Source organism: Toxoplasma gondii, chromosome IV, assembly GCF_000006565.2.
Source record: "Toxoplasma gondii ME49 chromosome IV, whole genome shotgun sequence".
NCBI classification, from domain to species: domain Eukaryota; phylum Apicomplexa; class Conoidasida; order Eucoccidiorida; family Sarcocystidae; genus Toxoplasma; species Toxoplasma gondii.
The window spans coordinates 2,552,826-2,578,983 of NC_031471.1; the positions used below are offsets into that span (position 1 = coordinate 2,552,826).

At 52.0% G+C, this 26,158-nt stretch overlaps 2 protein-coding genes across 2 annotated transcripts; both read left to right on the forward strand.

Moving 5' to 3' along the window:
• The first annotated feature begins 6,407 nt into the window (after positions 1–6,407).
• Positions 6,408–8,612, forward strand: ISP2 (IMC sub-compartment protein ISP2). Its single transcript, XM_002371974.2, has 2 exons — positions 6,408–7,072; positions 8,167–8,612. The coding sequence occupies exons 1-2, from the start codon at positions 6,899–6,901 to the stop codon at positions 8,473–8,475; spliced, it is 483 nt and encodes a 160-aa protein (XP_002372015.1). The 5' UTR covers positions 6,408–6,898; the 3' UTR covers positions 8,476–8,612.
• Positions 8,613–12,361: 3,749 nt separating this feature from the next.
• Positions 12,362–25,544, forward strand: TGME49_237830 (DNA polymerase I domain-containing protein). The gene is made up of 13 exons (XM_018780504.1): positions 12,362–12,412; positions 12,664–14,303; positions 14,799–15,822; positions 16,315–16,814; positions 17,592–17,743; positions 18,347–18,455; positions 19,214–19,420; positions 19,929–20,021; positions 20,317–20,531; positions 21,280–21,610; positions 22,292–22,471; positions 23,063–23,252; positions 23,819–25,544. The coding sequence occupies exons 2-13, from the start codon at positions 12,708–12,710 to the stop codon at positions 23,971–23,973; spliced, it is 4,752 nt and encodes a 1,583-aa protein (XP_018637917.1). The 5' UTR covers positions 12,362–12,412; positions 12,664–12,707; the 3' UTR covers positions 23,974–25,544.
• Positions 25,545–26,158: the final 614 nt, after the last annotated feature.

A 26,158-nucleotide genomic window follows, 5' to 3' on the forward strand; every position in this document is an offset into this window, starting at 1 on the left:
ACGAGTACGCTGCAGTTCTGCCTTCGTTCGTCTCTTGCACCGCCCTACTCAGCATGTGTTAAAACAATTCAGTGGCATCCACCTTTCTGCTGTGCCTGTGTGGGTGCTCTGTGTTGCACGTTTCTACACCACAAGCTTCTTGTGTCCGAACAGAAACCGGGAAACTCTTCTGGACACAGAACGCGTCCGTAAATGGCTGTGCAATGCCGAGGAGAATGTTCGCCGCATGCGCCGAATAGCGCTCTCGCTCATGTCCTTCCTCTGCTGTCAGGACAAGCTTGTGATTCTGGTTGGAACACATTTTTGGAAGAGAGAAAAACTGAGGGATACAGCAAAGCTTCGGGGTGAGTTGCGAGGAGCTCGAAGGGATTGAGGAGCCATCAGGGTAGTCCCCGATCGAGGATGCAGCTGAGAACGTAGACGTTCGAGTTTTCGGTAAGGTTGTCGATGGTGTGCGTCAAAACGACCACTGATCACAGGGAATGACAGCACGAAACGTACTTCTCCCTTCGCTTGGTTTGTTCACCTCACTTCGAGTCTTCCCAGGTGTAAGGGCGAGCACCAGTCCTGGGTTTTTCTCGCTCTTTTCCTCTGTTTATGATAGCTGTTTTCCTCTCCTCGCGCTCTCCCCATCCTTTCCTCTTCCCGACGCTTTCTCCGTCACATTTTGTGTCCTCTCTTCTTCCTCGCCCTTTTTCGTTGATCGTCAGAGGAATCAGCATGAGTGTCAGCTGCGTTGGTTGTCCGTCTGCTTGAAAAACAGTTTCCACTGTGGGATCCAGGATCGGAGGCCTCGTTTCCGTGATATCCCAACCAACGCAGGAACCCCTTGTGCAGTCACTGGGAGCTGTCCAGACGCTCCCACAGCGTCTAGGGAGGTTCTGAGATGTGGATAACCTCACTAGTGTCGAGTTTGGGATGAAGATTTCTGCGGAGTTCCACGTGGCGTGCAAGCACGGGGACCGTCACAAAACAGAGCAAGAAGATCCACCAGAACCCAACGCGTTCGCTCGCTCCCCATGAGCGGAGCATACGGCAAACAGGGACTGCCTGAAGCGAGGTGGAAGCCAGCTCGGTCGATCAGCAGGGTTAGGAAAGGCGACTGGGGCCAAGAAACTCTCTACGGAGCACAACACAGCGAAAGAAGACAACAGAACACGGCGTCGGGGGAGGGGAAGTGGGATACAGTGATATAGCATTACACAACGAGGCGGGAATGCGCGAACGGTGAAGGGGAGCTTTCAATACAGCGGGACAAAAGGAAGTCAAGAACGGCAAGAAAGAATGGTGGACGAGAGTGCACCTGACGAGAAACCTGTGAAGAGGCGAAGGTGGAGGCGAGACGCGGGACAGTGAGACACACTTTGCGCACAGTCAAGAGCGGCACGTCAGAGCGATATAGCGACGAAGGAAGTGGTGTCGAGTATTAAAAGAGAATACACCAGTGGACGGAGAAGAACAGGACGACCAAGGAAAAACATAGCCAAGAAAGGAGATGGGGAACAATACAGTGAGAAAAACAGAGAGGAAGAGAATATGCGGTGACACAGCCGAAACGGCGAAGGCAACAACAGAGAAGAAGAAGTCCCAATCACGTGAAGAGAAAACACATCTCAGCGCATGTACGTGTATAGGTATACACGCCTCTCTACGGATATGCAAATATTCACACCAAGGGCAGACTACTGTGTGAGAGGACCTCAACGCCCTCACTACCCTGCGCTTCTTCACGGACATCATCCTCAGACAGATCTTCGTCCACCGCCGTAACTCCCTTGGCTTAGCCCGATAGCCCAGCCTTCATCGTCTTCGCCGGAGCAAAATGCGCTATCGTCGCGGTCCCATCTTTCTCGCTGCAAAATGTCTACTTCCCTTTCTTCTCTGTCTCCTCTGTCTTCGTCTACGCCTTCCTCTAACAGTCAAGCACAGAGTTCGACTTTGTCTCTGTCGCCAATTTCTGAGGAATCACCACTTGGCATTTTCCCTTCTTCGTTGACTTTTTCCTCTTGGATCTCTTGTAGCATACTGAGGGACTGCCGGTAGGCTCCGCTCAGATCACACTGGAAGTTTTGATCTTCTTTTACGAAGTAGCCGCCTTTTGACTCTTCCTATTCCCTCAGTCTGTTGTTCGTCACGAACAAGAATCCGTGAGAGAGCGCGGTATGTGAACCTCGCTTTGTTTCTCATTCTGTTGCATGTGGCACACTGTCAGGATCACAATCACTGAAAGAGAATCCGTCACTGTACCCTGTCGCTGGAGTTTCGCACTCCGTCTCGTCATTTTCCTTGTCCTCTTAACACCCCTAGGTTGTTTCAGATGTGTGGCCACGTTCAGAAGAGATCTGCGAACTGTCTTATAGTTTTGTGCAGACAACTCATTCCTTGTACCCTCCTTGACATGGAACCCGCTGCGAGGGCCCTCGATAATGACGCACGCAAGCGGCGGATTAGGGACGCCACGATAAGCGAAAACGATGTAGATGAAATGGTGACAAAACTCTGGTGAACGAGAGAAACCCGGGTCACACCAGACGAGACATGCAAACGGTTGAGAGAACGATTGAGGCCAGTATATGAGGACCGAACGTTTTTTGGCCATAAGGCCGCGTAAAACGGGAAAACAATTCGAAGGATCAGAGTGACAAGCAAGAGCTATGGCTTTCTGCACATCAGAGAAAAGAGGTGTTAGCGTTCGAACGGTTGATAGTAATCAAAATGTATCCAGCTTAGAAGAGGGACCGTTTTAGGAACAGCGCATCCGTGGAACCACTGAAGGTATGACAACTGAAACAACAGAGTTCCTCAGTTGCGACTACACAGCGACCAATCAGTCAGTGAGGAGAAAAAGGCGAACGACAGTAGCTTCGGGCACACGCTCTTGATCGTTGTTCCGGCTGAAGGGACAAAAGGCAAAACATATGTCACCTGCTCAAGTCAAGACCAAGGTGTCATACGCACGCTAAAACTGTCGAAAGCCTGGATTCGCTTGTGAAAAGGAAAACACTTCGTTCGGGTAGTGACTCCCGCACTTGAGTTAAAAATGAAATATAATAAAGGTCTCTCGACGTAAGGCTTCAGGTGTGGATCCGCCCGAGCTTTACCCCGGCTTCGCTCCGAGCCATCAGGAGTCCAAAAGCAGTGATTGTGGCAGGCGTGGAATCCCTGCTACATAATACAGAGGTTACTACTACTACTGAATATACTCTAACCAGCTTGGACTTTGTTGCGAAAATGACTAAGTGAATGAGTAGAAGATTCCTCGTTTTGTAGTCCCGCAGTACCTCATCGGCAGCAAGAGCCCATCAACACACACGATCGTTTCATCGATCGTGAGAGGATTGTCTTGTTGCAGCTGTACCACGGCCGAAAACCCACGCGAACCCCACTAGAGGAAGGGCAGTCTACCTGTCTAAGCACTGGTCAAATTTGAAGTGCTCTGACTGTGAATTTTTATAAGATACGAATGAGACGAGAAGGACTCAACCGGCGGTCCAGTGGTAAATTCATCTCTACAGAGAGGCCAGGTGCACACAAAACACCGGTCACAAGGTTGTTCATTGCGTAGAGATGCCAACTCAACATGGTTGTGAATTATATACCTTTGATTTGGCAAGGGGCAGTGGTGTCGATTTCTTCTGGTTAGAAGCCGAAAAAGTGACTCTCCGCGACTTCACTGTCATCCACCTGAATTCACGCATGATATATATTTAGCCTATTCTGTGCTGCGGAGAAAGAGATTGTCAGAATCCTGAGTGATTATTCGTCGTTTTACGAAGAATCAGGATTCTGTGACTCCTGGTGCGCCCCCACCCAGCAGTTGAGCAGCGCTAGAAGAACATGGCACGAGAGGAGTGTTCCCTGCGTTATAGGGAGTTGACGTGTCACCGACCAGGCACCACAATACGTCGAGTGGTGTGTGTACACGGCTGTGTGCCTACTTTAGTTGACGAAGAGGTAAGCGGTCGGACAACCTTCACAGTGAACATAATCCACAGAGACGTATGCGTCACTTTTGATGACATCTACGTGTATTACCGCTTCCGTCTGCGCTGTGGTGTGATCTCGTGGAGTCTGTCGCAATAAGACGACAGGGCAGCGAGTGCCGTTGCCAAGTGGCACGGCTTCGTCTGCCTGGAAGCTCGAAATACTTGCTGTTTGGCGGCCTTCTCTTAGGCGTTGCCTTCGCACGCTTGTGCTGCTGACAGTCTCAGGTCAAATCAGTCGAATGGGATGTTTGTCACAAGGTTCTGGACACTAGGGTATTCCAGTACATAAGTGATCGCGGTCATCGCGCATCTTGACAAATCCGTCGTGATAAGCAACGATGGAGTTGTTTCTGTCCTACAACTTCGCTTGCAGGTCGATATGCCCACCCTAAAAACGAGTTTGTCTGAGATTGCTCTGCTCCTACAACCGTTCGGCGTAGCCGTTCTTAGTTACTCTGTGGCCGCAAGCGCGGTCTTTTTCAGTCAAAACATACACGCGCCTCAGTCTTCCGTGTTTTCAACAGACGGTACCTGTGCTTATTTGTCATGGGCCCTTGTGTGGACAGAGACACGGTCAGAATTTCCATTCGCATAACGCGCTCGCTCAGACTGCGCTTCCTGCCTCAATGAAACAGGCTTTCCGCAGCCTTCAAATGCGTAGAAGACTGCTTTCCTTCTGGCTCCTCTTCAGAATAATGCGGCGTTTCGATTTCGCCAGCGAGCCCCTCAGAAGATCAAACAGCGAACACAGCATTGTAGCACGGAAGACGGTTAGTCCAATCACCTCTGGTTCAGCGTAGACTTTCTATTGTTCTGGGCATGCATCTGGCCTGTCAATTGTCTCGCGTGGTTCGTGGATTTTCATCACAGGCTGAGCGGACACCTCTCTACACGGATCGGTGAATGGCGGTGAATCACTTTGCTCTCAAAGATTCATTCTTGACCGGAAGAATGAAAGCGATAGAAGTTCACCATCAGAGCGACTCGACAATGGTAAGGACATGCCTATCCAATTCACGCTGTCACAGGCAACCATTCTCAGTTCGTAAACCCCACCACAGTCGTGTTCCGCAAACCATTCCTAGTCTTATACTCACAAACTACTACCAAGAAACGCACGACAGGTTTTTTCTTTCTGTGTTGTTCAGCTACTACGTATGTAGGAAGTTCCGGAAAAGTACATCATAAACAACAAACTGTCCAGCAAGCGTTCTTGCACTGCTTGCTACCTGTGACAGTTACACACAGAAGTATGCGGCCACTGGTGGAGCCCCTATCTCGGCTCTTCACTGTCCCTTGATGGATCCAGAGACCTTGATTTCTCCCGTGATCCAAAGCTACGGGGACACTTGCATGAACCCCCAACGCTTACAACCATGTTGCGCTGAAGTTCAAGTCGTTTTCCATGACTGACGGTTTGAAACCCCTGGGAGGAACAGTGGCTTGGGCTACAAGCTAGCTGTGCAAAAGAAGCAATCCCCCTCGAGTGATTGCAGTGAGGGAAGCTGCCACCAAGGCTGGTGCTGGCTTTCGCTCACTCGGCTGTAGTGTCTTTGGCAGAAAACTAACTTTGGGGTGAAATGTGAACTGGCTAAAATTGTGCCTGGTCAAGCTTTACGGCGAGCCCCCTTTCGTCTGTGCAGCGTTATTCCTTTGAGCTGCTGGTTTCTTGCCAGGCTAAAACTGCGGATTCTACCGTCACCAGTCTTACCTTACACAAACCGAGCCCCCACACTTTCTCTCTAGTCAGTTCCTCCTGTCATTTTCTGCTTCGGTAGACGGAGGCGTAGCTCTCTGAGTCCATAAATTATTCTGAACGGGCGTGAGTGCCCCAGGGCAACGATCTTGAGCTCAAGTTCATCAAAACATAGAGCATACCGTCCCTGTGTCTTTCAAAAAACCATGTTGCGGCTTCCGCGATCCGTTCTCCACCAGAGTTGCTTTCACTGCGGTCCTCTTCACTCAAGCGCTTCCTCGGGTTCTTGCTTGCTGGTAAATTCTGTGTTTTTTTGACACTGTTTACCAGTGTGAGGAGCACCTGAAACGTGTGCGTGCGTCATGACCTTGTCTGTCACCGCGCATACATGGTCTTGTGGACGGTGACCGTCGTGCGTCTAGAGCTTTGTTGCGCCAGGAGAGCATTTTTAGCGATGTCCTTCAACTTTCACTTTCCTTCTGTTGGCACAACTTCGCCTGTACCACGGAAAGAAGGTTCAGACAGCTCTCGCGGAGCTTCTGCTCGTTGTGTTTTCTCTCTTCTGTGAGGGTCCCTCCGCATGAATCGACCGGTTTACTAGCCTTCGTCGCGCCAGCTCCACGGACAGCTGGGCAGCATTTTGAAAGCTAGCGATCGATGCGTAGAAAAAAGTCACCGAGGAAGCCTCTCTTTCTTTCGCGGTATGGTATGTTTGCATGTGTCGCACACTTTTTTTTGAGGAGGACTTCTTCAAAGTGTTCGCTTTTGACCTGCTTCGCAGCTCTACATGGGTGCTTTGTCGTTCCGTTTTCTGTGCTGGTCCTGTACGTCACCGTCCCGACGTTGTCTTGCGGGCCCGCGTCGCCAATACGACGTTCGCTGGTTTCTGGCAGGTGAACCCTAGTTTCTTCTCTGAACTACAGATCTCTCCACTTTCTTTGGATCAGAACGGACACTTCTCCCTTCAAGCTCGCTTCCTTTCCTACTGACTTTCCCGAGGAAAGAGGGCAACTCCGGCGTCAGAGTATTTGACTCACGAGCGGCAGCCAATTCCCCACTGCTGCCACTTCCTTGTCGCGGTGACTTCCACGAACGCCGTATCCCACGCATATACATATCTGCATAGGCATGTCTATGACCGTGTAGATTTGCAATTGTGTCAGCCTTTTCTGAGCGACTTGCGGTCCCAACAAGACACTTTGTGGGCACTCTCAATATGGGGAATACCTGCAAGAGCTGCTGCGGAGAATCCGCAGACACCAACTTAGAGATCGAGGCGCCGGAAAATGGTTCCAAGACTTCCTCGTCACACGAAGAGCTGCCTAAACACTACGGTCCGGACTTCCTTGAGAGGCTTCAAAAGGGCTTAACCATCGGCCTCATCCTACAGGTGAGTCTCGTATTCATGCACTCAGGTCTGTGTCTCACGCTCGACCTGTTCTGGATTCTACCTTCATAGGGAGATTACCTCGCATATTTAGTCGCAGGAAACCATCGTATGCATATGCCTTGACTGCTACACCTTCGCACACACTATTTTGTCCATGCACGTAGATGCTTGTGACCGAACATTCACTCTCTATAGATGGGCCCATGCATGTGCATACCATTTCATGGATTTCGGCTTTTTAAGGAGCACAGATATATATGTGTGCATGCAGAAGTTCATACTTAGGTAAGTGAAGTGAGGGAGTGGTAGAAAAGGCGCGTCCTCAGCGGGGAGGTTTGGGGTTTAGGGTCTCCATCAGGGGACAAGTGTTCTCGAATTATCCCTTTCTGTCGCCATTGCAACTTTTGCTGTTGAAGGCACAGTTCTTCTCAGAGGCAGCGTCAAAAGCAAGGACAAGAGATGGTTTTTCACATGTATTCATGGAGCAAGAAAGAGTATCGAGGCCTGCCATTGAACTTTCGGACGGGGCCTTTGCAGTGTCATTTCGTGGTAGAGAGCAGCCCAAGTGCACGTGGCAGCACGCAGAGTCAAGGTTTGCTTTTTTACGCTTTTCTTTTCCCCCACATCGTCTGGAAACGGCGTGACCATGTTGATCAAGCTCTGATTCTTCTCCGCGTTGGGGAACTCTGTCACTTTACGCCAAAGCTAGGTCAGTGTCTTTTTCCCACTGTCGTTTCACTTCGCTTGGCATTCTTGCTTCCATTGTCCCTTGCGCCTGCGCAAATCTCAACTTGTTTTTGTTTTCTTGGCACTCCACATCATCTGCCCTAGCTGCCCGCACTCCACGACGACTTTCTGTCGCGAGGCCGCGTTTCTAAAATTGCCCGGTACACCTTTTTGAGTCCTACTGAGAGCGATAAGGGATGTATGTTTCAGCGTAAAGGATGCTTAGCCGCAGCTTGATCCCGTTTGCGACTCAAACATCTAACGGTCCCTACCGTTTCCATCTCGCGGTTTCGCCTCTCGTATTCCCGCACCTGCACATTATTTATGTTCGCGTCCACCTACTTTTCCTGCTCCTGGCGTATTTACAGGACAAGTCGCGTCTCGACTGCAAGGTGAGGCTGACTCAAGGCAACTCGGCAATCGAGTTATCTTGCGAGCGGAAGTCTCGAGTCGTTAACCTGTCGGGAATTCGAAACATCCTTTACACGGCGGAGCAACTCAAACGAGTAGACTGCTCGGCCGGGATCTCGAAGGACGACTACTGCGTCGCCCTCCATTTGACCTCTTCGGGGAACTGCATTCCTCTTTTTTTCTCGAATCCAGAGGACCGGGACTGCTTTGTTCTCGTCTTGCAGGAGCTGCGCAGCGCCTCCCCAGCTGTAGGCGCCTCTGCTTGAGAGGCCTGGTGTCAGGAGTGAGGGCGGCGGCGACTCCAGAGAGCGCCACCGAGCTTGCGAAGTGTTTCGTCGTTTCGCGAACTGCTGCACTTGGGAGTAAAAACATGTGCGGCTTATCCCAGGCACGCTGTCCTCTTCCAGAAGAAAAGGACAACTGTGGAGCTGTTTTTGAATGCGAAAGGGCAAAAGAGAACACGCGTTGGCCTGCCAACGAGAAACCTACTCCTGTGTTCTTCCTCGCAAGGTCGGTTCTAAGTTGTGCCCAGAAAAAGCAACATGAGGGGGAGGTTGCTTAAGCGTTAATACGTATCCGGAATTTGTTAAAATGCATTGGGGAAACACTTGCTCTCAGAAAACTCGATTTGCATCACGTGGTCGAAGAACGAGTTGCCACTCTTCTTTGATGCGTTTAGTGGAGAGGCACCGATCTCCAACAGAAGCCTGTCATTGTCACACACTGTGAATGACACGGCGGGGAAGGCACGTTGTTCTCGCAGGCTGAGAGTAAGACAATAAATCACGAAAGCCACCGTGTCTAGAGGGATACTCAACTCGTACGGGAAGACGCGTCTTCGTCATCACAATGAGAGGGGGGGGCACCCATCCCGTGTGACCTCCCCCGATGAGCTGCTAATGTTGTCAGGAACAACTGGGATCATTCGAAGGAGTGGGGCGAGAAAGACGTACGTCTGCTTGCTGTCGCTTTCTAAATCTCTGGAGTTTCGGCAGCGCGGCAGTGCGCGCGGAAGAACCCGTGGAGCCGAAAGTTTTTTCCGTGTTTGTCTCGGCAGCTCGAGATACCTACGTCGGCCTCTCCTCAACAGGCCTTTTCTCCTGGATGGCACCCCGCCCGTTTGAGCCAAGCAGCCTTCTGAGTCGGCGCGAGATCCGCCACGCTGCAGATGCCGCAGTTCGTTTCCCTTCATTTGCTAGCAGTGGCGCTCACTCTGTTGAATGGACACTTTTGATTGCTTTATGTACCCCAGCTCTTTATTGCCATGCTCAGTGTTGTAGCGCACACAGATGTTTGCCTAGAGCAACTCCTCCAGTCGGCTTCTCTTTCCTACCCGAGAAGCGACGAGGCGATGAAGGGAAGTCGAGAAGAAAAACCGGCAACAACGGTGGGCGTGTGCACTTGCTTAGGGGCACAACGTCGCAGGTGTGCATCGACGGCCTTATAAATGCATATTTAATTGGTTCAGCTGTGAGGACTGGGTTCAGTCGAGCACACGCGGCAAAGTGTAAAACGTGTCTGAATCTACGTGGCAAGGAGGTATCGTTGGGGTGGGGAGACTGTGCTGAGTGGCCCTCGGGTTGCTCTTGGGTGCAGCAAAAGACATACGGATCCTTATTTGTGCATGCATCACCTTTGTCGTATGTCGTTGGAGCGCAACGATGTTTCTGTGTTTGTCGCTGGAATAGCCAAAGAGACGAAAAGAAGAAAAGGGTCAAAAGTATGGCGGAAGTCTGTGGAGAACGGCGGAACGTCGCACACTCCCGTGCCGCCATCGTTCATTTCCTCTGGCGCTCAGTGGCGGAGTTTCCCGAGGCTATGGCCTCTGCATTGAGAACTGGCTTTTCCCCAAAGATGGTTTTTGGAACCAAGTCGTTTCGACTTCCTTGCTTTCTCCATGGAGGAAACTTTCCCCTCACTTGGCTGGCCAACCTGACCCTCACACAGTTGCTGTAGCGGACTCCGCGTGCACCTCTGTGATTTGACGCTCTTTCAAGTCTCAAAGGAAGAGAAATAGTGCACATATCATCCGTTGCGCTTGACCGCTCTGTGCTGGTTCTCAAACTCGATGGAGGACGCTAGCGAATACACCAGACACTTCTGACGTGTATCTAAACGTCCGAGTGACACCTGTAATTATGCGGAATAAACAGGTCGCTGCACCCAAGACACGAGAAGTATACAGTGAATTCCTATTTAGTCGAAACTCCGGAGTCACCTCTGGAGTTATGCGGAGTGAGACACTCACTGGAGCTAACAAAAGGCTCCTTGTTTTGGCTTGTTCTCGTGGTCTGAGGACGCGTCTGCTACCCAGGCAGAGACTCGAGGAAAGCATCGTAGCCGTTTAGTGGAGACGCGAGGTTTGTTGAAACTAGAGGACACATAAGAGCTGAGAAAGGGAGGAACTTTTCTTGCACAGTCGCAGGTGGTGACGCTTCCCTAGCAACCAACAGCCAGGCAGGCAATGGACCATCTGGAAAGGTTTTTGGTGTAACACAGGCCCTTGCGCGCGCTAGGGAACGCTCACGCTACGAATGCGAGACATAGAGACTAATTCTCTCATGTGAGCCCCTCTAAATCCGCGCTAAAGACTGCACTCCAAACCCCACTTGACTGGATAGACCTTCCAGGTCAAACGCTGACTCGCTTCTGAGACAGCTTGTCAGTCGAAATCGTCCGACATGACGCCAAGAAACGGAACAAAAAGCTGTCTCCTTGTGCCTCTCTCCGCTCTTCTCAGGGTATCTCCATCTCCATACACAGCAGAGCTTCTGCATATCTATATACCTGCAAATATATAGATATGTATATATATATATATATATATATGTACATATATATCTGTGGACAAATATATATATATATATATAGGTATGTATAAAGATATGTGAATATATCCATATATGAATATAATACACATGTATCTCTGGACCTCTCTGCCTGGTTCCACGAACCTGTATACCTCGACTGCAGAGCTACGATGAGGTAACGGTTCTGAGTCGGACGCTTCACGGCGATCTCACACACGTGCATGCGGCAAAGACGAGTCGATATTTCTTTCTTCTTTTGACAACTTACGAAACGCTCTCTCTGTCACTCGCTCTTCAGCGACGCAACATTACAGTAGCGTCGTCCATATTTGCACGTGAACGGAGGAGTGTGGATGCGCGTTAGTTCACTGGAGAAAAACGAACTCCGACGTGCATGCATAGAGATGGAGATATCTACTTGTCTGCCCACCCGAGATCTCCATATCCCTTCAGATAATCGTCGACGACTACATATCAAGGTCTGGACGACAGTTCTGAGTCATCTGAAAAAAAAAAGGAGCAGAACGCTCACGGACCGGACAAGGCTGCGGCGCACCGGGGCTGAATTGTCTACTGGGAACTCCCGACATTTCTGAGTAAAGCCGCACGGAAGCAGCCAGGAGAAAGTACCAACTGCAACGCAGTCTGTCTGTGTGTGTGTCGAAGAAGGAAAGTAAACGTAGAGCAGAGGAATGCGGCAACATCCCCCGCTGAGCTGGTTGCCACTGAAGTGGGCATCGCCGCGGCTTCCGTTCCAGCTGCATGCAATTGACAGCCCGCCCAGCTGCTCCTTTGTCTTTTTCCTTGGTTTTGAGATTTTCATTCTAAGCACGCTTTCAGCAGGCTGTTTTCTGTGTTTTACATGTCGTTTCGCTTTCTTTGTGCCCGTACGCAGCCAAATGCTGGAGACAATTTTCCCCTACTTGTCGCTTCATTCGTTATCGACCTTGCGTAGAAGCGTGGATGCTTTTCTCGCCGTCGATTTGTCCCGTCTCTCAGAGCGCGCCTCCTTTTCGTCTTTCTTATTCGGAAAGCACGTCCGAAAACAGAGACCAGCGGCCGAGGAAGCAAATTGCGCGTCGCCAGAGATACGGAACGACTGACTTCCGCTCCGCGGCGACGACGGCGTCTTTGTGCACGGAACAAGCCGTCGCTCATCTGCATCTATCGCTTCTATCGACCCTGAGACAGGCATTCCTTTTTTTGCCCGTCCGTCTTGCCTCCACTTCTCTTCTGCTTCTGCTTCTCGTCGAAACTCCCTCGCCGTCGCCTAATCCCTCCACCCTCCCAGGACGGTGGTACCGACGATTCTCGCGTCTGCGACCCGTCTACACTCGCTCTGAAGTCGGCCTGGACATCAGTTGTCCCAACGCACTCCCTTCGAACGAAACTGGTCTGGCACAGCCTTACTGAAAGTGGTAACAGCCGTCCATATACAAATGCATATTTGAATATGTATTTGCTTATTAAGCCTAGAGCATCATATAGAGGTGAACGAGCGCGGTCGTCGTAGGATGTGAAATTCACTACGTTTATCCTTTCTGGCTTCTGTGCCGCCTCGCGCTTCCGTGGCGAGGCCGCATGCATCGCATACGCTTTTCCCTGTTTTCCTTTGCTGCACTGTTTTGTTTATCCCTTTCACAGCCTCTTTGCTTCCCTCGCACCGCTTCCCTTTTTTCCGAGAGCGAATGAAGAGATCTCGACGCTCGTGCACGCCATGGAGGTCACTTCTTCTCCCTCCTTCGTCTTCTCTCCCTTCTCTCTGCTTTGGTCTTACTTCTTCTCGCTCGCTGAGGCGTCTCCGCGGAAACTTAGACGACGACGGAGAGAGCGGGAGAAAGTGGAACTTTTCGTCGGGTGACGAGAGCAGGGCGCTAGGAAAGGACAACGCAGCGTCATCTTTTCCTCAGTCTGAAACTGTGTGTCGGTCTCGTCGGTACTGCGGTTTCGTCGGTCTCTCACGCTCTTGTTCTCTTTCCTTCGCTCCGAATTCCTGTTCCTCTCGTGGTTCTTCTCGCCGTCTCCCTTCTCTCTCTCGTCTACTCTCTCTCACTGATTTGTTTCGTTCTTCGTCTTCTGGTGAACCCCCCGCCTCGCATTCGTCTTCGTTCCTCTGCTGGTCTTCCTCGCGTCGAAAAAATGTGCTGTCTGTGTCTCTCCCTCCCTGGCTTCCTTCCCGCGCTGTCTCCGTCTCTCTTCTTTCGTTTGGAAATTTTCCTCCTCATTCAGGACTCAGTCGCGTCCCGTCATCGTCTTGCCCGAACGCTGGTTTGCCTCTCTACACGCGTTCTTCTCCATCTCCATTCCCTTCCCTCTCTATGTCTCCTCTCTCAGTCTCGCACTCAGCCTCTCTGGCTCGCTGTCTCTCTGCTTCTTCCTCCTCTTCGTCTTCTCTCTGTTCTTCTCTTCGTTATTTTTCTCTCCGTTCTTCTTCTCTCTGTTCTTCTTCTCTCTGTTTTTTCTGTTCTCTCCCTGCTTCCTCTCGCTCTCCGTGCTCTCCCTGTCCGACCCCCCCTCTCCGTTCTTGTCGCCTTTCGTCGCCGCCGTTCTCGCCTTCTCTCGACGCTGCATCTGTGCCGCTGTCAGACGTCCGCGCCCACCGGCAGGAGACTCTTTCTCGAGTTTTTCTCCCTCTCAGACAAGACAACGAAGATCTGGAAAAACGGGTGAAGGAGGCTGCAGAAACGCTGGAAAACGCAGAGCCCAAGCGAGCAACTACAGCGAGAAACGAAGCCGAAGGAGACACCTGTCTCTTCCTGCCTCAGGGGGAGAGGAGGAGAGACGCTGACGCAAGCGAGAGAGAACGCACCGGGAGATCCAAGGAGAGCGAGGAGCAACGGAGAAGCCGAGATACAGACAATACATTTCGAGAGACAGAACATGTGACCACGATGGAAGCAGGAGCACCTGCACTGAGAGCGTTTGAAGAGACCACAAAGAAGAAGAAAGCCGGAGGAAAGAGAAGCACAAAGACCAAGGCATCGGCTGAGGGCCAGGCCGGCTCACAGAGAGAGGTAATCGGTGTTCCAGAAGCCGTCAGAAAGAACAAGAGGACGGAGAAGGCTTGCTCTGCGGGCGCTTCCCTCGATTCCTCCGCGAAAAAGGAGAAGCAACGAGAGAAAACGAAGATATCGAGGAAAAAACATGTTGTCTTCGACCCCAAGGAAGCCTGGAGTGCCTTCCTGAACGCTTCAGAGAATCGGGTCATCGCTTTCTCGGAGTTCCAAGAACAGTGCCGAGTGACAGGGGAGGCGGGTCGTCGAGGTGACCTCCCGACGGACGAGGTAAGAAAGTATCGCTGGCGGATCTTGACGAGGACGGAAGAGAAGGAGAGACACAGACCGGAGTAGACTGCAGAAAGCATTGAGAAACATGCGCGCGGCAAACCGAAACAGATCGAAGGAGGCTTCCGCGCATGCAGGCGAAGCGAGGCGGCGCGGAGATTACTGAGAAATGGATGAAGAAGAAGCGATGGACGAAGAAGGAGAGACGGTGACTGTGAAGAAGGAAAGTGAAGATAATGGAATGGATCGACCGCGAAGAGGAGGAGATATGAGAGATGAGGAAGAAAACAAAGGAAGAAAGGAGAAGAGAAGCTAAAGATGGGAGGAGAGAGACGGAAAAGATGAAGGAAAAAGAGGAGCGAAAGATGGGCGAAGGCGAGAAGCTAAAGACGACAGAAGAAGGGAGACGAACAAGATGAAGGGAAACGTTTGCAAACTCATGTGTTGATCCGTTACTTCATCCATGAACGTTTGAAACGAGAGTTGTTTTTGCAGGTGCGGGTGGTCGTCACCACCGTTGCGGAGCTGGAAGCTCTCCTTCAGTCCCAGTTCGTCGTTTCCTCTGCTTTTCGGCCGTCGTCGCCCGTCGGCGAGGCCTCTGCGCTTTCCTCTTCTCTGTCTCCTCGGTCTGCCGGCGCTTCGTCGCTGTCAGGTCTGTGGAGACCCCCGTTCTCCTCCCTCTCCGGTTGCTCGCCAAGCGCTGCTGCTTTCCTGTCGCCTCCCGCCTCTCTCTGCACTTTGCTTTGCTTGTTCGAGGACGGGAGCACAACTACTCGGTCCTCTAAGCGTCTGACGGAGGCGCGGTACTCGAATCGAACCTATCGCTCTCGCTTTCCAGAGCCGGTGGCATTCCTCCTCTCGCTCGCGCATGCGCCAGACGCGGCGGCGCCCAGAGCACTTGGACCGAGGAAGGGGGAAGACGCTGCAGAAGACCGAGAGACGGAAGAAGCCCGGTCTTCTTCCGCGAACTGTCAGGAGGGACGAGAGAGACAGCGAGGAGAGAGGCGCGACGACGCGAAGATGGTTTCTACTAGGGAGTCCGAGACCAAGAGAGATCGGGGAAGTCGAGAGCAAACGACCTTGCCCTTCAGGTGGCTGCATGTTCTTCTCCCTTGTAATCCGCGGCTCTTTGGAGACGCACGGATGCATCTGAACGGTTCGCCCAGGACAGCTGCGCCGCCTCCTTCGTCCACAGTGTCTTCTTCTCCGTCTTCTTCGTCGGCGTCCTCTTTTCTCTCGCGCTCTTCGTCTGCATGCTCAATGGCTGCAGCCTGCTCCTCTTCGAGCCTCTCCTCTTTCCCCTCTTCCTCTTCGTCTGTCTCCTCGCTGTCCACTTTGACGTCTCTGTGTCTGCAGTCGGGATCCCGCGCGTCTGCAGACGAGCTCACCGAGAAGATTTGGGAGACGATTCGTCTGGTAGCGCACATTGACGGACTGATGCTTCGGAGTGGAGGACCGACGTTCTGTTTCTCTGCTCAAGAGACGCTGCGCCCTCTTCTTCAGAGGTTTCCGAAGGACGGTAGGGAGACGGGGAGCGAAGCGGGCAAAGAGGACGGGAGCCATTTCTCTCGCTGCACAGTGCCAGAGGGCTTCAGGGAACAGGCCGTCGCGCGGAATCGAGAGTCCTAGAGAAACAGCGAAATGCCTGCCAAGTGCCAATTTGGAATCTACACAGACGCACCCGAGGCCTGTGGACTTCGCACCCAGGCGACTCACCGGTCTAGGCAGTTCACTCCGCCCCACAGCGAAAAGAGGAAACGTGCAGGAGCAGGGAATCGACAGAAGAGGCGACCTGTTTCTCGACGTTGGCGTGACTGTAGAGTCTCTTGTGAAGGACAACTCGATGCCGATGAAGAAGCGGCTTCGTTTCCTCGTTTTCCATATGTTCGCTGGCTCTCGACTGTCCCATTCAGGTCCTCTGTTGACGCCTTCTCCCGCCGTTTTGTGTCGTCTGTCTTCTGTGTGTGTGATGCTCCTGCGTGTCAACCTCGCTTCTTTCTGCGACTTTCAGTCTTAGGTTTTCGGACGCTCCTCGACGGTAGCTTGGTGCACTGGCTGCTCCATCCGGACGACCCTGTCGACACAGCGAAGCCGGGCGCCCTCGAGCAGTGCGTGCTGTTGAACGAGCAAGAAGCGAAAACAGCGAATCCAGATTCTTCTCTCCCTTCTCCGCTCCCTTCGCTCTCTTCGTCGGCCTTCCCTCTCGATACCAGGGTGTCAATGGACCTTTCGAGCGACGCAAAGCGACAGAGCGAAGAGGGAGAAGAGGGAGAAGAGGGAGAAGAGGGAGAAGAGGGAGAAGAGGGAGAAGAAGAATTCGACGGCGGAGAAGGGGAAGAAGACAGCGAACAAGGAGAGGCGGAGAGCCGGAGTGTGGAGAGTGGAGAAGCAGGGGCGAGTCGAAAAAAATCGAGCGAGAATGAAAAGACAAAGAAAGCCGGCAAAACGACGCGGCCAGCGACGGAAGAAGACACACTGGAGGTGGCAGACCCTCGTTTAGCTGCTTTCAAGGTTCGCAGAAGGAAAGAGAGGAAACCGGTTCTCGGATGTCTCTCTCTGTTCGTGCGACTGACAGCAGGAGTCCAGGCATGATGTACTCAACTGATGTGGAAGAGCGGCAGTGTCGCAGGATGAAGTCGGTTGCGTTTTTCTGTGCGCTTGTCTTCCCCTAAAATACTGGGAGCAGATTCTCCAGCGTGTCTGTCTTTGCTTTTCTTTTCTATCTGGGGTCGACTTCTCGCCGCTGGAGGTCTCTCGTCTGCCTGCTGCTCGGTGAAACCTTGTCACGTTAGAGGACAGACTGCACTTCCGCTCTCTCTCCTTCTCGTTGGTGTCTGAACTCTCTGTCTCGGACCCGCTTCTTCGATTGTGGACGCCCGGCAACAGTTTTCTTTGTCGACCTTCGCATGCGTTTTCTGCATTTCGTGCGGATCTTTGCACTGTATGCACGAGCCTGTCACACGCCCCATGCACAGATGTCTTCTGCTGTTTCCCTTCGTTTCCGCCTGGCGTCTCCTGTCCCCCGTGGTGAGAGTTACCTTGAAAAAAACTGAGTTTTACTCTCCACCCCAGTTTTTTTTACTCTTGAAGGCACAGAGAGTTGTCTTTAGCACATGGACGTGATTCACCGAAAAAAACGGAGTGCGTCGTAAGCGTTTAAAGTGCAGCTTCACGAGGATGGAAAGGCCCTGCAGCTGTTGTTCTTGTCTTGGGATCTTGGTTGGCGTCGAACGCAAACGTCGCCTTATACGTGTATTGGAGCAGGTGTGAGTCTGTCCGCATTCGCAGGCGCAACTCGAGGTGACTGCGGAAGACAAGGGAGCTTCTGGGGTGTCGTCGACTTCCAGCTTCCACTGGTTCCGAGTCTTCCACGACGCTGTTCTTCTCGCGCGTCTCGCCCTCGCTTCGCGTCACCTCCTTCGGACTCACCAACTTGTCCAGTGCGTCATGTCGCTTCGCGTGCGGTTGACGAGTTCTTTTTTCTCCGTCAAGTTTCTCATGAGCTCCACTCAGAACGCTGTGTGATTTCTGGTTAATTTTGGACTATCCATCTGGATAATCGAGTCCGAATTCCGCTGCTGTATCGAATGCGTTATCTGTCGAGTTCGTGCTTCTGAACAACTTAACGAACTCTACTTTCTCATGCATGCAGTGCACTCTCGGCCACCATGACTTGCTTTTTTCTTCTCTAAGGCTTGTCCAACAGTTCAAATGACAGAACTTTCTTCTCTTTCTACATTCAACCTTCCATCTTCCACTCCCAGTTTTTCGGTTGTCTTGTCTCCCTCGTCTTGCCCCTTTCATCGTCGCCTCTGTTTTTTTCTTGTTTTCACTCTTGGCTTCCCTCAAATCTTCGTGTTCGCGCGTCCTCACCTCGTTTTTCTGATTCTCGCCTCTCCGTCGTAGGCCTCTTCTCGATTGCTGTGTCTCCTCGGCTTCGTGCGTCTCGGTCTCCTTTGTCTTCTCTCCTTTCCTGTGTTCCTGTCTCCGTTGTCTTCTCTCGATTTCTGACGTCTCCATTTCACATATTTGCTTTCTGGTAGGCCGCTGCTAACGCAGGAGATCCCCATGGCTTCTCTGCTCGCCCTCCTTGACGTCACGGGCATTGCCATCCAGCCTCACTGTCACGAACAGCTCAAATCGGCCCTAGATGTGAGAAACGAGGCCTCCTGAACACTTCAACCTCCCTCGCGTTTCTTCTTCCCGATCTCTGTCTCCACTTTTGCCTCATCGGTATCTCTCTTCTCTCCTCTCTCCTCTTCTCCGCTGTCTCTCGTCTCTCTCTTCTGCTTCTCCTCTGTCTCTCTTCTTCTTCGTCTTCTTCTCTGTCATCTTCTTCCTCTCCTCGGTCTTCCTCTGTCATGTGAAATCGACTCTTTCTGTCTCCTTCACTCCAGCTTGCTCACGAAGAAGCAGTTCGCTCCTGCTTTTCGCCTGCGGAGTTTCTTCCAAGGTTCTGCCTCACATTCAAGTCTTTGCTTTGTTGTCTGTCTCGCTGGAATTCCGTCAGTCTTTTTTCCTGCGCATGCGCCGTTCTCTGGCTCCGCATATGCTGTCTCTTTGTGAGGTGGTGCTCTGCCAAGCCATCGCGTTCTCGACTTTGGGAAGGGTCCTGAACGCCTGCACACCGAGCGGCAGAAAACTTCAAGTCTGGAATTGGACGTGACGCTTCTTTGTACGGCTTCTACCGCAACACCCCAGTGCGCGTCAATAGGATTCGTTTTCCTGTTGAGTTCGCTGTTTTCTTCTTGGTTTGCTCTCCATTCTCTCCCGTCTTTTTCTGTGGAAAACGATGCTGAAACAAATCAGAAAATGTGCATCCACCAGCATCTCGACTCCTCTCCCAAGAGTCTCCTGACCTTTTTTGTGAAGACGCAGTCTATACTTTTTTTCTGTCTCTCTGTTTTCAGGCAGCCCTCGTAGCCGTGGAGAAAGAAGTGAATCGAGTAGCTGGGACTTCTTGTGTTCAAGTTGCGTCGCCTCTGCAGCTTTCCAGTTTGCTGTTTGATCACCTCGCGCTTCCTCTCCCTGCTCGGGCAATGGCCGTTCGTGGAAGTCGACCGCGAAAAGCCGCAAAGAAAACTCTCGCGCGCTCCACGGCAGAAGAAGTCCTCCAGGTGCACTTACAACCTGTAGATAGTTACTCTGATTGCTTCTTTGCTTTTTCAGTGCATGACAGTTGATGCGCGCTCACACGTATACATTTCAACGAATGCATGCATCCCTTTGGTCTCTGGCGACCTACAGAGCAGATGTTTTCAAATGCTCCGGATCCCGTCTTTTGGATGATGTCCTTTTTCCTTTTCCTGCTGCGTCGAGGTCGCGGGGACCACATGAGGTGACACAGGTCTTGGGGGGCGTCAGTCCAAAAGAATTCAGCGTTTTCCTTTCTTTTTTCCCTCTCTGCGCCTCTTTCTGTTGATTTTCTCCTCTCGTTGTATCCCCGTTTCCTGTCCATTCTCTTGTTCTTTTCGGAGAGCGAAGTCTCGCGGTGCAGACACCGAAGCTGAAGGGTCGGGGCGAAGCGACGGATCGATCCAGCGTCTGTTCTGCGTCCGTGGACCGGCAAGGCACTCTCTCGATGCAATGCATGTGCGTTTCTGCATTCTTTTCGAAAATTCACAGGAAATCGTGGACCTGCATCCTGTCGTCCCCCTGATCCAGAACTTCAGATCTCTCGCGAAACTTCGCTCGACGTACTTGGAGAGCACAGCTGCCGTGAGTAGAAACTGCTGCGAAGGTCGGGCATTCCGTGCTTTCTTCTCCCCCGTTCTCTTTCTTCTCCCCCGTTTTCTCTCGTTTCCTTTTTGCCTCGTCATCTTTGTCTCCTTCCGGATTTCGTTGCGTAGCTGCGCTCCGCTGTCTCCCGTTTTCTCTCGGGCGTCGCGGTTCCCAGCTGGAAACTCTGTTCGGTCTCGGCTTCCTCTGTGGCTGTCGAGCGGCTTCCACCTTTCCCCGCGAGTCTCTCCAGTTCTTCTCCTCTCCTTCGCCACTCCGCTGCTGTCCTGTGCAGCTCTCCTTGTCTTCTTCGTGCGCTCTGAGTGCGCCTGAGGGGGCGCCGTTCAAAGTTGCGTTCAAGCTCTACGACAGAGAGGAAGAAACCTGTGAGCCAGCTTCCGACAGCGAGACGCAGACAGGAGAAGAAGGTGGAAAGGCGTCAGACACGCACACCTGCTTCGCGGACGCTGCGCGCGACTATCCGGCGCTCTATCCAACGAAGCACCCTCGGTGAGAAAGAGGATTTCCTTGCTTTCTTCCTGCTCTGCTCTCCACTTTCCTGTCGCGCGCCGTGGCGTCGCTGCCTCGAAGCGAACGGATGAGGTGACCCGAACGGGGCTTGGTTCCCTGAGTTTCCTCTCTCTCTCGTTTCCTTGTTCGACTCCTGTTGCGCCCTCACGTTCCCCTCTCCGCCGCTGCTTCGTGTGCGCCTCTGTGAGCCTTTGCTTCCGAGTCCTCTGTGTCCAGAGACCATCCAGACTTCTGTCCACATCCAGACTTCTGTCCACATCCAGACTTCTGTCCACTTTGGCTGCCTCCTTCCTTTTGAAGTTCGCCTGTCAAGACACTGGGGCGACGCCGTGGCTTGTCTCGCACCTCGAAAAAAGCTGTGCACAGGGAAAGTTCCCTGAACGGACATGTTTCTCCTTGAGTTCCTGTCTCTCTCGAGACTGCCTCTCTGCACAAAGGCGAAGAGCGAACAGAGACGAACAGGCTTTCACCGCGAGACTACGTAAACTTGTCTACACTTGAGAGGCTCTCTTTTCTGAGATACCTCTCTCTGCAGAGGCAGCGACGCGCGCTGGGGTCTTTCACACTGACACTCACATCTCTCTCTCCGCCTTCGCGGCGTCTTCGTGCTGTCCCGACGTTGTCGAAGAGACCTTTCTGTCTCGTACTTGCCCGACTCGCGTAGTGCGTCCTCGACTGCGCCTGCCCTTCTGCACCTCGTGAGTTCTGTGCTGCCGCTCTTCCGCAGAGTCTTCACGCGGTGGAACCAGACTCGCACCGTCACCGGCCGTCTTTCTTCCTCGTATCCGAATCTGCAGAATATCCCTAAAGTCATGGTGCTTCCGTCTCTCTCTTCTCTCGCATCTTCTCCATCTTCCTCTTCTTCCTCTTCTTCTTCCTCTTCTTCGTCGTCTGGTTCTCCTTCTTCGCTCTCTTCGAGTTCGTCGGATTCTTTGTGGCCGTTGTCCTCTCAATTGCCAAAGGCGGTGAATTGCCGTGAGGCCTTCCGTGACGATGTTCAAGATGGCTCGGCTGTCGTCGTTGCTGCGGACTACGCCCAGATCGAAATGCGGCTTCTGGTAGGAGAAAAGAGCTTTTCTTCGCTCGTGCATACTCGTTGTGTGTGCAGAGGGGACAGACTCTCTGCGGCGGACCCTCACCTTCACTTCTGGATTCCTTTCGTCTTCCTTGTTCTCCTTCGGTGCACTTGCCGTTCACAGTTCTCTCTTCTCATTCTTTCCTCTCTCTCTCTCGTCTTCTCTTTCGTTTCTTTCGCTTTCGTCCGTTTCTTCTCCTTCTCCACTTTTGTCTGGTCTCCCCCTCATCACCGGTACTCTCGCGTTCGAGCTCTTTTTTCTCTTCTTTCTCTCTCTCTTCCCTTCTCGTTCCCATCCTTTTCGTCTCTCTGTTCTTCTTGCTGTTCGCTTTTCTTCTCCTCGTTGCTCTCGCCCGTTCGCTGCCTCGAGTCTTGGTCTCCTGGAACTTCTGCCTCCTCTGCTCTCCGCCTGTTTGTCTGCGCCTCATCTTTACCTGCGTACCCCGCCTCTCTCCGTCTTCTCCGTTTGCATCTCCTCTCGCTCGTTTCTTTTCTCCCTCCCGTTGCTCCTGCGATTCGCGTGCTCTGCCCTCTTCGCCCACTCCGCCTTCTTCGCCTCCTGCTGCCTCAGTCGCAGTCCACGCTCTTCGTCTCCTGCGCTTCTTCATGTCCACGTCTTCACTCTTCTCTCCTTCCCCTTCCCGGCCGCTGTTTTACCGCGCAGGCTCACTTCTGCGGAAACGGACCTCTGCAGTCGCTTCTGACGGGTCGAGCCTCGCGAGAGGGTCGCGGGGGCGCCTCGGAGGAAAACGACTCGCAGGCGCCCATCGACCTCTACAGAGAAATGGCCTCCTTGTATGCGGAGATCCCCTCTCACGAGGTGACGAAGGAACTCCGAGACAAAGTAGGCGAAGCGTCCGCTCTCCGCGCCTCAAAATCGTTCCCGCGAGAGACTCAGAACCAGCTCTCCCGGGTGGCGCCGGCCCGTCGCTTTGGTCTACATTCCTCTCTCGAGGACTGTTTGCCTGCTTCTTCGGGGAGGCGCGGCGCTGGCGAACCACGCGAATTTCGCGCATTGCATCTGTGGAAGAAAGTCGAAACCCTCTCTTCGCAAAAAAGGACTCTCTTGCAAAAACACAACACTTACCGGACTCGGCGGATGCGTCTGTCTGTTGGAAACAGCGACCCGTGGGAACGCCTCGCAGAAACAATTCCGAGAGGGAACTGCGAAAAAAAACCGCTCATCTGTCAACGCATTCGTGCATATATATATATATATATATATGTCGTGCATATATATATATATACATATATATATATATATATATATATATGGAGATGTGGGTGTTTATTGGATTGTGTATGAACAGAGGTGCAGTTGAGCGGGACGCAGTCAGAAGAGCTCAACGCATTTCTTGGAGACTTCGTTGCGATTGACTTGGTCTTGATTCTGTGTTTTCGTGGTTTCAATCTTTTTCCATGTCTCTGTCCTCAGGTGAAAGTCACTTGTCTCGCCTTGATCTACGGCAGCGGCACATGCACAATTGCGAGGCAAATGAACATTTCCTTGGCGGCTGCTTCTGCCTTTCGCTCGAAATTCCTTTTTGTCTTTCCGGATGTGTCACACTTCATTCGGAGCATCATAGCAAAAGGTCGCGAAGACGGCTTCGTCACGACCCTCACAGGTGAAAAGCGAACCCCATGGCCCAACTCGATAAAACGTTCCGCTGGTGTCTCTCTCTTTTCTCGTGTCTCCGTCTCCACACAAACATCCACGCCTATCTACCTACCTATCCCTCTAGGCGGCGCTTACACATGTCAGCGCATATATATATATATATATATGCTTGCTTGCATGTATGAATTTGTGTGCATGTATAAGCATGCTCACTTGTGTTGACGTGCATGCTGATACCGCGAGAAAAGCAGACGGAAACATATATATATATATATATATATATATATATATATATATAAATATAAATATATAAATATATGAATATATTTGTAGGAGAGCCTGTAGTCGTGTGTGTGTATGGGCGCCGTGTGCTGGACAAAGGCATGTAGAGCCTGTGCTGCTTGCGAATTCCTTTGAATGCTCATCGGTGAGGGCCTCGACGCTTTAGAGCAGAGTGTGCGCGCGTTTCGCTTCGTTTTTTCTCTGTGTGGGGAGAGAAAGTAGAGAACTCACGCGTTCGCGTTTGAAAAAGTCTGGAAGCAGCCAGTGCAGCGGAGAACGTTTTGTGTCTAGGAAGAAGGAGATACGTTCCGGAGGCGAAAAGCAACAGCAGCCACGTGAGAGCTCTCGGCGAACGCCTCAGCGTCAACAGCTGCATTCAAGGATCAGCCAGCGACATCATGAAAATCGCCATGATGAGACTTCAAGCTGAACTTCTCTCTTTGTAGGTCGCGATAGACGCGTAGCGACATGCGCATTTCCTGGGAGTTTCTCCTCCCCCCGCCTCCGTCTGTGTTGTCTGTACTTTCTACCGACATGTGGACACGTAGATTTGTCTTTTCTCCAGAGATGTGCATCGAAACACAGATATTTACATCTGAAAAATATTGTTACCTAAATACCTACATATATGTATATGTATAACTGCATATACATGTACGTGTTTGTGCACCTATCTGTCAATCGACCATATATATATATATATATGTATGTACACACACATAAATCCATCTGTATATACATTTATAGTTGTTGACAGATAACTGCTTGGCACCCGAATGATGCATTAGCGAGGATTTAGGTTGCAGATGCGTGAGTCGAGATTTCCGGCCTTTCTTTATGGAGTCCTGTACAGCTGTCTGTGAGGAGCTCCTTGCATGCGAACATCCTGCAGAAGCGGCCGTCTTCAGGTGTTTAACTGGGTTTTTCGTGCTTATGTACAAACGAAGTCCTTCTTCCGCTTGTGTTTGTGTTTGGGGAGTAGCAGGTTCCATTTTCATCATGTAGTGAGAGAACGCGTGGCGCCGAAATTGCTTTTTTCTGAGTTTTGTGCTGTGTGCCGCAGCCGCTGTTGAATTCTCGTAGACTTCAATTCTCTCTGGATGTTTATTCACCTTCTGCCCCGTTCCACGTGTGAATGTCTTCTGTCCGTCTCTCCACTTCTTCTTTTCTCCTGGCTGTGGTTCTCGTTTCGCAGTCCTTGGGCGCCGGACGCGCTCCCGCCTCGGCTTCTGCTGTCTGTCCACGATGAGCTCGTGCTGCACTGTTCGCTCTCGCATCTCGCGCCTCTGTCAAAAATGATAAAATCGAGTCTAACTGAAAACATGCCTGTCGACGTCCCTCTCGACGTCTCCATCAGTGCAGGTCCGACATGGGGAAACCTGACGAAACTCACTGTCTGACTCCGCTTCACCTGCATGCAAAGTCACCTCTCCCCTCCCCCCGTACACAGCCTCACATGTTCACATACGTAGGATACATGTATCGTATACACAAGTATATATCTATGCATGTTTTGTTTGTGTGTGTTTTCTCCGCGAGCACATCGGCACACACACACACTTAGGTAGATCTGTTCGCGCATGTTTCTGTGGGGATTGCGCTGGCCCGGTTCAGGGCGGGGACGCGGTGCTGCCTGTCTGCACTGGCGAGTCGACCCTGAGTTTCTCGAGGAAGAAGAGTGGAGAAAAAAGAACCTCGAAGAAGGAGGGAGGAGGAGAGGGAGGAAAAGCGTTTTTTCCTGCACAGAGCATCGAAGACGCGCATCAACAAGCGCCTCCGAGGAGACTCGCCACATTTGCAAAGATCGAAAAGACATTTGTTGTCTCGCGGGAGAGTGCCGAGGGAAGAATTCCAGAGACGCCATAGCCCGCGGGCGGGTGTCTCCGCAGCCGCGCCGCCGCTCCAGAGATGTCTGTTGTCGCATTGCCGTTTGCTTCCGCACATGTCTCCGCTTGCCGTTGCTGGTGCAAGACTTGTGAAGACAGGTTATTTGACTTTTAAAGAAGAGTTTGTCGCCTTTGGAGGGTCCCGACCGACTCCTCGCTTGCCAGAAACATGCCGACCTTCACGCCCGAGGCCGCTGCTCTGGTTGTGTTGGAGAAAAAGAGTTCCGTGGAAAGGGTGTCCAGTTTCTTTATCACGCGTCTGCAAGACGGCGAAAGCTGACTCTCAACGGCAGCAGTGTTGAGCTCTGTGTTGCCGCAGTCTGCCCGTAGTTTCCTCACAGGTCCGGCGTGTCTTCGGAGACTGCGTCGCTCTCCAGCGAAAGAAGTGGAAACTGGACTCGCCTACTCTACTAACATTTATAGCGAAAACACAGAACGTTCTTGATTCGCCTGACTCAGAGCATTTGTTTCGAATTCAGCAGCGGGAAGGACAACTGGCTCTAGATGCTGCACATCCTCCTATGTCGAACAGGAAAAACTGAACTCGCTGAATTTTGAGCTAAATTTCGACGCCGCTCTCTGAGGCAGCTGTCCCCACAGGCGACTCTGCTTTCTGATGAGACCAGAGACAGTGACAGAACGGGGTCTTTTCTGCTGTGGGAAAGGGAAGTGACTTCTCTTCCTTCCGTCTCCTGTGTGAGAGAACAGAGCTTCTCCCGTGCGGGACTCTCTCTGCGGCTTCCCT

What these genes read in the sequence shown, in the direction of transcription:
- TGME49_237830 (XM_018780504.1), top strand. Translation starts at nt 12,708, where the DNA reads ATGAAGAGATCTCGACGCTCGTGCACGCCATGGAGGTCACTTCTTCTC. An exon ending in TCAGAGGTTTCCGAAGGACG is followed by an intron (nt 15,823 to 16,314) that starts GTAGGGAGACGG and finishes TGCGACTTTCAG; the next exon opens with TCTTAGGTTTTCGGACGCTC. An exon ending in AGCTCAAATCGGCCCTAGAT is followed by an intron (nt 18,456 to 19,213) that starts GTGAGAAACGAG and finishes CTCTGTTTTCAG; the next exon opens with GCAGCCCTCGTAGCCGTGGA.
- ISP2 (XM_002371974.2), top strand. Translation starts at nt 6,899, where the DNA reads ATGGGGAATACCTGCAAGAGCTGCTGCGGAGAATCCGCAGACACCAAC. An exon ending in CCATCGGCCTCATCCTACAG is followed by an intron (nt 7,073 to 8,166) that starts GTGAGTCTCGTA and finishes GCGTATTTACAG; the next exon opens with GACAAGTCGCGTCTCGACTG.